Here is a 13,851-nt window from a genome sequence, read left to right on the forward strand (position 1 = left end):
AAGACATGACGGAGCTAAACTCATTTGAAATATTATTACAATTTCGTACTACTCCTAATATCTGAATGTTTGCTTAAGGGAACCGTACAAATTCGCGGTTTAACAGAGGTTAAAGATAGCAAATGTTTTGGGCATGGGCGTAACTAAGGGGGAGGATCAGGAGGTCCTCCCTTCACTACAAAAAAATAGACTCCCAAAGAAAATTTAAAGCTTTGAGCTAAGTAGGCAATTCTTCAAGGAAGCTTTTCGATCGAAAAGAATTGCATGGTATTTTCCTATGAAATTATAAGTGATCATTTAAAAAACCACGTAGATTATGTTCTGGGCATCTCAGGCCCCCTTCCTACGTAGACTTTGACGATTTAGAATTTTGAGGCTAGGCTAGGTCATTCTCTCCATTCTCCCAAAAAATGGACACGTTCTTCATTGACATGCTTTGAGATAAATTAGGATGATGTGCTAGTATCCATTGTACTAAGCATTGCTCAGTGAGAACTGCAATTTTCCCAGTATTGCAGTGACTGATGCTGATACAAACCGATGTCAAATAATTCTTTCTCAAAACGGCTTTAGCATTGTACAATAAGATTTTGATAAATATTGATCTCTTTTTGGAAATAATGCAAAGAAAATGCATCTTACCGTATCTCAATCCGTCGTATTGTTTTCAACTCCGTCGCAATCAGTTTCCAGATTCGTCTCACATCTTACGGCTCACTGTGATAAAGTGAGTGGTCAAAACACATCATATCAACGCTATAATGAAATGTTTTACTAGAATATATAGATCAACGGGCATCCCTGCAGGTCAGGCATTTCTGCAGGTCTACATAGAATACTGTTTCGTGCAACATGCTCACCAGATGATGATGGTGTAAACTGGGCGATGAATTTTAAAGAGATTTGTTCTAAGTGTTACGTCTGTTTGTCTGTGCTGTCACTATTGACGCTTAAAATTTGTTGATTTGTACGGGCTGACCAGGTGCGTCCCACTCGGGTTCAGATTGGGTACCACTTCTAGTACTGCATTCGGTCCCTTGGTACTGCAAAAGGTACCCAAGCTTGACAGATCGCAGAACATTTTTTACGGTATTCTAGATTTTGCTCTATTACCTTATGTGCCATGAACTTTTGACAACTGTTAGGGACATGGAGGTCTTTATTTCGTCTTTGGGCTGACTGCAATACAATTCAGATCATGCAATATCACATCAGCATCATGCTGGCTACTCCATCACAAGTGCATTGATGGCGATAGACTATGGATATCAGTGATCAGTAGACGAATTAAGCAAATAAAATGGAAATTTATCCTTACGACATTTTTAACAGTGCTGCAGATGGATTGAAATTATGTGTTGGTCGTTAAAAAAACATTTATAGCTTGGATAGTTAACACGTGATCAGTCGTTCTGCAGCAGTGAATCCAATTGTCATTAAAACAGACTAAAAACAAACAACAAAGCAAGCACGTTCACAACCGTGTCTCCCAACTTTTGCGCGGAGATGAACCAGCCATAGGGCTGAAAATCTCCTTAATAAAGATAATAATAATAATAATAACTTTTGCGGATATGGATATAATCAAAAGCAAAATTGTCATGACGATCACAGGACGCAACATTGTTGAAACCTTTTCAACTCTCGATTAATCAGCCTTTTAAACAAAAAAACAAATTTGTTTTATGGATGTTGCTCGATAATGTGCCAATATGTAACAACACGGAGGAAGCTCTCGAAAATTGCAATGCGAAGCACAGAAAATCGCTGCGCTCGTGGTGATCGATAATTGTCATATTATATTCAAGTGATGATAAACTGATGTTGCGGAATAAAATTGTTGCAACAAGAAGAGGAGATGACAATGTCTTTGTTGTTGTGTGTTGGGTGACAATTGATTCATTGTTCTGCAGTGATTATGATCTAGAGTGCGATGTCGCATCACTGCTGTTGGTTGTCAAATCGAAGTGATATTGATAGCTCGCAAGTGATATTGATAGTTTTAGTTTTTCCGCTGTCAGCTGATATGATTGATAATGAGCAACTCTGCAAGAAATAAGCATCAAATTTTTTTTGGTATTTTTAGGAATTCGTCTATGAATTGTTTCAGAAAATCTATCATAACATTCTCAAAATATGTGTATTTTCATTTTTAATAAAATTTTACAATAAATGGTATAAATATATTTAGGAATTTCTAGATGAATTTTCTTAAAAACCATTTTTACATTTTGTTTGAGATGTTGCTTCCCTCAAAAGCATTCCCTCTTAATCTCGTTAAGGTAGTTACAACCGGAATATTCGGTATATCGATATCCAGTTAGAGAACCTTAGTAAAAGTTGGTTTTCGAAGCTACCTCGATGGTCCCTTGGATTGCATTTGCACTGGTTTTGTGTTCTTTAACTCGATACCTCCCTAGCTGGTCCTTTCCACATCGATTTACGGAGAGTTGACTGTATATACGGGGTTTGTAGTCTAACGGCTATCGCTTCTGCTCCATAGGCAATCAGTCCCTTTCGTCGTACTTCACAGTTGTATCTATCACTTGTTTATATCTTTACTCTTAGGTTTCTATTTTGTAAATCGAGCAGGTGGGACTCGTCTTAGTCACTGTCACATATTTCGGATGTCACCCGTCGATTTTCATAGTAATCCAGTCAAATTGAGTGACACCAGTCGAGTGACAGAACTCTGTCAAGTGACAGAGTGATTTTTTTGGTCGACAGTGACCAGTCGAGTCCGACAAGAAACCGTTTCCCTACGCTTCCATTCTTCCATGAATATAGCACGCTATTCCTTACGCTAGGCAGTCTGATAACCTCAAGCAAGTCTCTCTGCCATAAAATTACCTTACTGCTATACCTCCCGCTTCACGAAAAACTGGCGTTGATGCAGGGTATATCCGGTCTACTGTGTTTTGAAATGTAACATGAATTCCTCCCCTTCCCCGCATTGGTAATCAACCTGTTCAGTGCAATTGATGCCTGAAATAGAAGATCACCAGCACGTATACACAGCACGTATGGACAGCTGATCTGGCGATACTGAAGTAGCAACCACGGGCGGTCAATCAAGCTCAAGCTTAAGTTATTAGAAAATTTCTGCATTCTGTTTTAAATATTAAATATTATATTTTTAAAACAAGTACTAGAGTTATTGATTGCAGTTGGAAGATTGTATGACAATCCATTTTGAATTAACATATATCTAATATTTCATATTATAGAGAGTAGGTTCTCGATTTTGGGGTAACTTTGATAATGGGTATGATGTGAACACATATAAATCTACGACCAAACTACTGTTTGACATCATTGTAGTTAGAATATCTTAATTTATACAGTGAAACCCTTATAAGTTGATATTCGATGACTCGATATCGTGTCATGGAACCAAACTAAAAACAAAATTTCACAGTTAGTATTATGGTCCGCTCAAACTGCTTTCCAAAGCTTTTCTGTTCCATGACTCGATATTTCCATGAGTCGATGATCCTTTCAGGTATTATTGCAATTTCAGAGAAAACTTTCCGTTTTACGGTTCAACGGAAAGCTACCGCAGCTGTCACATCACTGATTTGCACTGGTAAATCATCAGTAGGCTTCAATGATACCTTGGATACCGTTTTGATGATTGTTGTTTGTTTGTGTTTTTTATAGCGCTTTCTCTTTCAAGCATACTATGATTGAATTGCTAGCTTCAATGATAGAATGATTTCGAAGCTTGCGGTAGAACTTTGACAGCTGCGGTAGAACTCGGCGGCTACCGCAAAACGGAAAATTTTCTTACCAACCGTAATACAAAAGTGAAGACACTCGAGCAAGTTTCCGAAAAGCAAAAAGTAAAAACCTTTGTTTGAACTGGCTCTATACCGATTACATTTGTTTCTTGATAAGGAAACCAAACTATACTACATTGTTCAAGAAGAGCCCTTACATATGCAATGACCAATGACTTAATCGTGTATGGAATACAGTGCGATTTAGTTTTTGGCATGCTCCGTTTTTAGCACCCCCCGATTATGGCAACAAAATGAATCCGTTCTTGGTAACATTTTAGAATACCATTAAAATTTGTATTTTTTTTTTTGTAATTATCATCGTGCCTGCTGCTTTAGTCATTTGAATAGCAGGTCAACTACACACCAATTACATTCCAGAGTTCTACCGTTTTGATTCATATTACGGACACTTAAGGCTTCAGTGACGTACAACTAATCACTAAACATATAAATTGAATCGTTCTGTACAAAACTCCAGCTTAATCAGGCCTTGCAAACACTTAAATTTCGAATGTTGGGTGAAGATTCGGATTCCACATCTTTTATTCACTTTAATCAATAAAAATGTTCGGCCTCTTCATGATTTTTATTCCGGACACAACCACACTTTCGCTTCGTATTTCGGACACTTTGATTCGAATTCCGGACAGCACTTGAAAAACACAATCAGAATAGTCGAATCAATAATTAAATGCACTAAGCCGTTAGAAACACGTCAAAACTAGTTGAATATTGTAAATTTTCATGGATTGCTATGGAAAATGTTCATAAAAATCGGCTTTCAAATTGGGAACTTTTTGACGGTGCATTTTGAAACATTTCGAGTGAAATCTTTCCCATACAAAGTAGAGTGTCCGGAATTTGAAGCTGTCCGGGATTCGAATCAAAACGGTAGAAATTTCTATATTTTTTCATGTAAAACAATTTTCTTAGGGTTTTTTATTTTTTTCTGAAAAGTTGAAATCTTAAGCTTTCATTCCATAAAAAAGATTGGAAATCGGTTGAGCTGTTCAAGAGTTATAAGTTTTTTTAAATAAAAAATCTAATGCGCTGAGACCTACAGTGTGTGCCGATAAAATATGAATGATTTTTTATTTTCAAAAAAATATATCTCAAAAACTTAACACATACATCGCTGAAAATTTGACAGTAAACGTAAAATTTTCTGAACTTTCTAGAAAAAAATGAGAACACGGATTTTTTTTATTGTTTTTCATGTAAAAAAGCAATTTTTGCGATATGAAATTTCTCTTGAAATCATATTTAGCTTTCATTTCGTCCAAGAAAATTGAAAATAAGCCAAGCAGTTTAAAAGTTATAAATAAAAAAAAATGCAAAGACGCCATTTTTTTAGTTACCAAATTTCGGAAATGGTCACCCTAATCAAAAAATCCAAAAACACGTGTATGCTTATTTCGGATAATAAACAAAATAGCAAATTTTCACGGAATTCGGTGACCCACTAGATCGGTTTTTCATGGAATGGCTGCATATGTCTCTAACTTGTTTGCTTCTCTCAATTGGTTTCTGATTAAGAAAAATAGGTTCATTAACTACTGTATGTTTTTCTGTAAATGATATAGTGATACTATTTTTTTACATTTCAGCTCAATCAAGTTTTTCTTACACCATTTGGGAATTGAACTTTTTTTTCGCAATGTTTAGTTGATTCAATTCTCAAATTTCAAAACATCAAGGACCGTCCAAACATTATGCTGGTGAGTCATCGACAGCTACCGTTTGTAGAAATCCATTTTAAATTTTCTTCGCTGCTGCGAGGATACATTTTCAATCACTGTGTTCTCTACGGTAAATAGCAAACGATCAACTCACTTTCTGGTTTCTCCTTATAAAGAGCATCGAGCGTGCAAGACGACCAAATGTCAACGCACTTGCATTTCTTCCTGTCCCGTCTGCCATCGACAAAGTTGTCCTCGTCGCCAATAAATGTGATGAATCCAAACAAGTCGATGGGACAGCCATCTAATGCGCCCTTACCCCCTGATCCACCTCTTGTCAACAGCAATCGCTCCGATGGAGTGGACTTTCCTCCAATATTTGATTTATTCCTCTCTTTGTTACGTTACGTGACGAGTCAATCAGTGCGGCTATAGCTATAGATAGGTGACAACCGGTTGGTGCATATCTTCCTCGGAGTGGAAACTGCATCTCTTCGGCGATGAGTCATATTTGGACCACTTTTCCTTTCACGACCGCATGCAACCCACGGCAAGACGACCGCATCAGACCAATTGCAACAAAGGTAGGGCTGTTATAGATGGCGCGGTTTTTACGTTTATTGTGGATTTGACACGTTTTAGTGTGCTTTAATTAAATCTATATAAATAAAAATGGAATGGTGTTTGTATGTCACGAAATGGCTTACGAACGGATCAACGGATTTGAATGATTCCTTATCCATTTTGTTCGTCAAGGGTTCCGACGTGTTTGTGTGTATAAAAATCCCAGGATATTCACCGGGAACGTTGAAAAAACGAGAATGCACAAAACTGTCATTTTGTATGGGACGATTAATAGCGTTTTTCAACAGCCTACTTGATGGCAAGACGAAGTTTGCCGGGACCACTAGTTTTAGATAAAATATTCGATAAGTCAGTAGATAACCCCGCGGAACAAGCTTTTGTCTCAAGCTACAAAATACCGTTATTAATTCTAAAAGCAAAGCTGAATTCTGAAAATGATTTTTCTTTAAAGTGTGATTAAATTTGATTTCAATAATTGCTCATAACAATTTAAAATATAATGTGTTGAATTGATATTGATTAAACCATTAACACCCTTTAAAACTTTCAAAAATTTTAGAATCGAATTTAATCATACTTTAGAGATAAATCGTTTTTCGAATTCACCTTTGCCTTTTAAATTCATAGTAGGTATGTGATTTTTTTTTATTTTTTTAGTGTGGAGCAAAATAGTTGAAATTCTATAAACATGTAGTTTTATCTAAAACTCTACGTGACACATAACACTATTGTTGCGTAAGTAGAGTTATTGAAGGAGAATACAGTTTCCTTAAAAAAAACTTTTTTAAGATCTCACTTATACACAAAGATTTCATATGATGTAGGCGAAGTTCTCAAATTCGTTGACGTTGATTTTGCGGATTTGAAATCAACCTCTCTGTAACAGCCCTGCAATGCAGAAGTTGTAACCGAACGCCATCCCTTTTTGAGGCAATCGAGTCTAGTTGAGTTGAGGAGTACCGATTTCTGGTTTGACTGGTATAGGGAGGCAAAGAGTGCGTTTGCCTATCTTAGCCTATCTTGAGCGGTTCGTAATGATCTTGACTAGGTTCAGCCAACACACAAAGCTCTTTCTTGGCAGCAGTTTTATGGACATCGATACCTTCGCCACCCGGAGTGGTGCGGGATTGTATTTATCTTAAGCGCTACATCGCGACTGATTTTCCAATTCTCCGTTTTCTCTTTGCAGACTTACGACAGCCAGAAGTGTATAAGGAAACTTGTTGAAGAAAGAAAAGAAGTGTCGGATTCAGTGCAGTTCCGCGTAGGTTTACCAGCCAAAGTGTCGTTTGTGCATCAGTAATAGCAGCAGCAGCAGTAACAGTTTTGTGTACTTACTTTGTGTCGTTTGCATTTGAAGCCGCAAGTCAACGTAACTCATCACCATGTCCGACGCAGTTAAGGAAGTCCAATCGGCTGAAGGTGAGTCAATGCAGTCACACAGTCAATAATAAATAATGAAATGAGAAATTGATTTCGCACCCAGCCAGCAAATATGGGTAGGACACTTCAAAACGGGAAAGTAATTAGGCGGCACTAAAAATAAAAAAATAATAATTGGACAGACCAGACGTGGTTGGAAATAGCTTGGAAGCTGTTGCTACCTAATGACGGTTTTGCGGATTTTTTCTTTCTGTTGGTAACTGAGACTCTTACAAATTTGGGATCTGGATTGATGGATTTTCAAATGACGGATTATTAGAGAGATCTTGTTATGTGCTTAATAGTCAGAGGGTTCAAACAAGGAAACTAGACTATTTCAGGTTGGTCAAAATTAAATTGTAATGTGTAAGTTTTAGAACTTCCTTTAAAATAAGATTGTCCTACTTTTACTTTCACTTGACGTCACATTTTTTACAAACCAGAATACCTAAATTTATATACTAAACCTTCTCCTTATTTTCATATTCATATTTACAGGCGTAACGTCTCAACTGGGACAGTAACTTTTCTACGTTGTTTTTTTTTTTGCATTTCCATAGTTGTGGTGGTCATTCAATCTTAACTTAAGAATAAATCTTTCATTCTTAGTTTAAGAATTATTGAGATGGTCTTTAACACCATACGCTTATACCTAAAGATATATTTTCGATCATTGTTAGAAACCGTGTCTTAGATTTTTTGTTGAACCGGTAATCTTTCTTGGACGACGTCTTGGGAATAAACCTATTGGAAGACCACTTCAAATGTTCATTGAATATAGTTGCTACCACGAACAAAAGGTCACCAATCCTGTTGAATCCACAACTTCCTTCCAGAAAGGTGGATTTCAAAACTGTTACTAAACGTGGAAAAATAGAAGAAAGGACGTTTTTAAGGAATACGCGCTTTCTTCCAAGGGTGAAATCAGGTCCGTCGCACTCGGGCTCAGATTGGGTACCACTTCTAGTACTGCATTTGGTCCCTCAGTAGTGCAAAAGGTACCCAAGTTTGACAGATCGCAGTACACTTTGAACGGCATTCTAGATTACCTTATGAGCCATACAATTTTGGGCAACTGCAAGGGACATCGGGGTCTTTAATTTGTCTTTGGTGAAATGGTTAATGTTGATAATTGCAACGAAATTGTTAGCATCAAGTAATCCATGACGACCTTAGTAACCGAAGTTTGTTAGTTGTTATAATCAATAAAACTTTTCATTCGCTTTCCAACGTTTAACCCTATCAGACGTGTTATACTTACGATAGGTTTTGGGCCCAGGACATTAGCCGAAACGCAAATCCGACTTTGGCCGTAACGTAGTCCTGAAGAAGTTTTAAATTTATCAAACGGTAATTGTGAAGATGTTCTCGAGCGCAGGTAGCGAGGATCTGGAAAAGCAGTTTCCGGTGCAGTTCAATCTGGATCAAGGACAGGAAGTACTGTGGATCCGAGAGTGGTTCGTACGACTGGTAGTAACAGCAGGGGATTTTTTTTATTACCGTACGGGTTTGGGCCGAAGGGTCTCAGATTTTCATAAAACTTTTTCCACAGGCAGGGCTCATGGATATATGAATAATTCAAAAAAAATATTTTCGAGAAGGTAGCTTTATAAGCTTTAATCTCTGAAATTTTTGGAATGCACCTTTTTTTCGTTTTTGACTTATGGCCAATTTTGCGAAAAATGTCCAGATGTGCCATATAAGACTTATCTTTGAAAAATCATAACTCAAGAACGAAACATTGTAGAAACAAAGTTTTTATATGAAAATTTAAGCAAATTTTCTCAGAAATCAAAAAAAAAGTATGAACTGGGAAAAGTTTTCCACAAAATTTTCCACCGTTGGGGAAATTCATAAAGAAAAGCTGGAAAATCTATGCCAGAACTCGCGGAAATTTTTTAATAAAATATTTTTAAGAAAGAAACTTTATAAACTTCAATTCTGGTAACTTTTAGGATGTACTTTTCTTAAGTTTCTGATCTATGGTCAATTTTGTAAAAAATGCAAAGATTTGCCATACATGCCTTTTCGTTTAAAAATCATGACTCAAGACTCATCATGACTTGTCGAACCGGATTCAAATTATTTCAAAAATATGAAATTTTTGAAATGGAATCAGTTTCCCAGGACATTTTTCACTGTTTATGAAAACAAATAATGAAAACTCGATTAGCTATTCCAGCTTTCAAACAAAGTATATTTGAAAAGAGCGATCAATAAGATCCAATCCTACAATATTTTTCAATACGCTCATTTTTCGTTCCTAAAACATGATCAAATATTGCTAGGATGAGCTGTTTGAACCATATATTTACAAATTTATAAGTTCATAAACAAAATTTCTTAAGAACGAAACTACATAGAAACAAAGTTTTCTTCAATCAGAATGTAGGCAATTTTTTCCTGTTAGGTAACTACAAAATTGACAGTTAAATAAATGGGTAGACAATATGACAAATAGGTATTTACCAATTCAAGTTTAAAGCGTTGAAATGGCTTGAGAATCATAAGTTTACCAAAAACTAACAAAGAGCAGTGAGAAAGTGCAAGTGTTGTCTATCAGCTGTATATTCCTCGTTATTATTTTTTGTAAAGTGAAAAAAGTTTTCCCGAAGCTGAAATGGACAAAGTTCAATATTACGAATACAATTCTTTATGCTGTAACCCCTTCGGACTGGGCGGTCACAAATCAGTAAGGACAAATCTACGATCGATCAGCCAAGGCCTCATCAGTAAGCTTCATTCGAATGGAGTTCGGTGGATTACGGAAAAGATGAAAATTTGCGTGAAGTGCTCCATTACCGGTGACCAGAAGGCTCTCGTAACGGATCTTCCAGAAGCAATGGCGTTTGAGGAACAAGTTTCACCACTATCTTCGTTGGCGTCGCCAAAGGAAACTCCTTCCTCGGGTGAGTCAGTTGGTTCTATAAATAATGTACAAAAAATACAAGAGCTTGCTAAATTCTTGGAAATTTCTTTTCAAGTAAAATCTTCACGTTTGGATGCTTCTAGTAGTAACTATTGCAATTCTTCTATGGACGAAATGTTCAATCAAATTTTGAGTAAAATAAAGACTTGGTTTCCGCCTAATATTGTCGATGTTACAGAGGATTTTAATTCCGTTTTATTTAATTTGAACTCAGCTGTTACAAAAGCCGAACCTGACAAGCAAATTGAACTTCTAAAATTACTTCCTAGGAATTGGTCATATGCCAAAGTTAAAGCTCATTTTGACGTGTCTCAACACGTTATAACTGAATCAAAAAAATACAATTTAAGGATTCAACCACTTTCAAAAGTAGGACGACCCTCGCATGGATCAGATGTCCAAGACATAGTTTCAAATTTTTACCTAAGGGATGATATCAGTCGGCCATTTCCTGGCTTGAAAGATACCATATCTATTAAGTTACCCAATGGAGTGCGCCAAAATGTTCAAAAACGCCTTTTGCTTGACCCTTTGGATAGTTTATATAAACAATATTTGGAAACCTGTAAGAGTGAACAGGAATCTGTCTCATTCACATCGTTCTGGAAACTTAAACCAAAACAATGTGTTTATACAAAGGATTCATCGGCCATGAATGTTTGTGTTTGCATGATACATGAGAATATGAAATTCATGGTTGATGCATTGAAAAAAACTAATTGCTTTGAAGTTCATAATACAGAAAAAAAACTTAACACCTTTTTGACTAGTCAAATGATATGTCCAAATAGTACAGGTGATTGTTACTTGAGGTCCTGTGAGGATTGTGAATTAAAGAAATTAGATTTTGTTGCCAATCGCTTAGATGAAAACAACGTTGAAGAAGTTAAGTATTGTTTTTGGATTATTTCTCCTCGTTGTGAAATTATCAACAAAGAGGAAAATGTAAATGATTTTATAGAAAACTTGAAAAATCTCACAGAGAAGTTTCTTGTGCATCAATTCAAAGTAGATAAACAAAATAATTTTATTAGAGCTAAAAAGGAATCACTAGTTGAAAACAAAGAAATAATGTGCCAGATGGATTTCGCGGAAAATTATTCGTGCGTGGTACAAGATTCCATTCAAAGCCATTACTTTGTACGACCTCAAGTAACAATACATCCATTTGTGATTTATTACAAAGACAAATCTTCGATCAAAGTCTTAAATTTTGTTGTAATTGCTGACATAAAAAAGCATAACACGACATCAGTTTATGCTTTTCAAACAAAACTAATTTCAAGATTGAAAAATAAATTTCCTGTGCTTGAAAGAATCATTTATCTTTCTGATGGTTGCGGAGAGCAGTACAAAAATAAATCAAATTTCAAAAATGTATGCAACCATGAAAATGATTTTAAAATTAGAGCAGAATGGCACTTTTTCCCAACCTCACATGGAAAAGGTCCATGTGATGGTATCGGTTGCAATATTAAGCGAATGGCTAGAGATGCTAGTATTAGGAAGTCAGCGGAAATTAATAACGCCAAACAATTTTTTTACTGGGCTGTGTCGCAAAAGGTGAAAGACCAATTGAAAAAAGATTGGGAATTCATCTATGCAACTGAAAATGACTATTCAGAGGCTGAAAAATTACTTCAGGAGAGATTTTCTAACCTTGTTCCAATTCCTGGAACAAAAAAATATCATTCATTTATTCCAAAAGACGAACGAAGCATTTTTGCGAGTGAATTCTCAGATGCATATGAAAACCAAGAAAATACAGCATGCTTTGTTCTTAATACTACAAAGAAACGAAAATCTTCTGGTGGTAGCAACCAAAGGCAATCTTCCCGGTTGAAAAAATAGATAGTTTTAAGATAAAATGTTAGTTATGTACTGAATAATTGAATAAATAAAATTAAAGAAATATATAAAAAGAATCTTATTTGTTCCATAGAAAAGAAAGAATCCCTTGGAATGGAAAAGAAACAGTTTTTTCAGCTTTGCTTAACGGTGTAATGTTTCATGAAAAATATAATCCAATCCGACTTATACTTCATTAAAACCAATCCCATATCGTTTCTTTCAGATCTTTTAGAAAATTTGCAATTGCTTTGATAAAAAAAAACCTTGTTTTTCTGATGCTTCGATTGAAATATGGGTTTTCAAAAAAAAAAGGCTAATATGGTCATTTTTCACAAAATTGACCATAACTCAGGAACAAAAAAAAAGTACATCCTAAAAGTTACTAGAATTGAAGTTTATAAAGTTTCCTTCTCAAAAATATTTTAATAAAAATTTTCCGCGATTTCGGGCATAGATTTTCCAGCTTTTCTTTATGAATTTCCCTAACGGTGGATAATTTTGTGGAAAACTTTTTCCAGTTCATTTTTTTTGGATTTCTGAGAAAATTTGCTTAAATTTTCATATAAAAACTTTGTTTCTACAATGTTTCGTTCTTGAGTTATGAGTTTTCAAAGAAAAGTCTTATATGGCACATCTGGACATTTTTCACAAAATTGGCCATAACTCAAAAACGAAAAAAAAGTGCATTCCAAAAATTTCAGTGATTAAAGCTTATAAAACTACCTTCTCGAAAATATTTTTTTGAAAATTTTCCACGAGTTCGGGCATAGTTTTTCCGGCTTTTCTTTACGAGTTTTCCCAACGGTGGAAAATTTTGTGGAAAACTTTTTCCAGTTCATATTTTTTTTTTTGGATTTTAGAGAAAATTTTCTTAAATTTTCATATAAAAACTTTGTTTCTACGATGCTTCGTTCTTGAGTTATGATTTTTCAAAGTAAGTAGTGTCAAGGGAAAACAAAAAATTTCTACCTGAGTTTTCCGGAAAAATAGGCGACCCTGAATTTTTCTCAATTTTTTTTATTCATATATCCATGAGCCCTGCCTGTGGAAAAATTTTCATGAAAATCTGAGACCCTTCGGCCCAATTTGTACGATAATAAAAAAAATCCCCAGCATTCTCTTTCGATCGAGATGCTCAAAGGCCGAGAAAATTACGCGTCATGGGCGTTTGCCATGAAGATGACCTTAATATGTGAAGGTTCCTGGTGCGCTATTATGCCAAAGGACGGTCAAGTCGTCGATGAAGATATTCAAATGCGAGCGTTATCAACAATTTGTCTGAGTCTCGAAAAGACTAACTACAGTAAGCAGGAGATTTCTTGTCAAACTAGTACGGCGAATAAAACCAGTATGATGGCTAGAGTCAAAGGCGTTATTAGTCTGGATTGTGTTGAAGGCCCTCAAGATGTACAAGATGTCCTAGAGGTTCCGGATTTGGCTGCTAATCTGTTGTCAGTTAGCAAGATATGCAGCAAAGGTTTCACGATGAAGTTTACAGCAAGTAGCTGTACAGTGCTGGATGAAAATGGACAAGTTTTTGCGTCGGGAACAGCCGAAGTGAGTTGGAAGTATGGCATCGAAGGCTTGGTCACCTGAATGTGCA

The 13,851-nt window shown here is 35.8% G+C and overlaps 1 protein-coding gene across 1 annotated transcript in view; it reads left to right on the forward strand.

The window, feature by feature from the left end:
- Positions 1–13,851, forward strand: part of LOC5576861 (stathmin-1-A) — a 200,102-nt gene that overhangs the window by 3,997 nt on the left and 182,254 nt on the right. Inside the window, exon 2 of the mRNA XM_021846012.1 lies at positions 7,236–7,468. Within this exon, the coding sequence (XP_021701704.1) occupies positions 7,432–7,468 (37 nt within the window). The 5' untranslated portion in view covers positions 7,236–7,431. The remainder of the gene's footprint in view (positions 1–7,235; positions 7,469–13,851) is intronic.

This window comes from Aedes aegypti, chromosome 2 (genome assembly GCF_002204515.2).
Source record: "Aedes aegypti strain LVP_AGWG chromosome 2, AaegL5.0 Primary Assembly, whole genome shotgun sequence".
Lineage (NCBI taxonomy): Eukaryota > Metazoa > Arthropoda > Insecta > Diptera > Culicidae > Aedes > Aedes aegypti.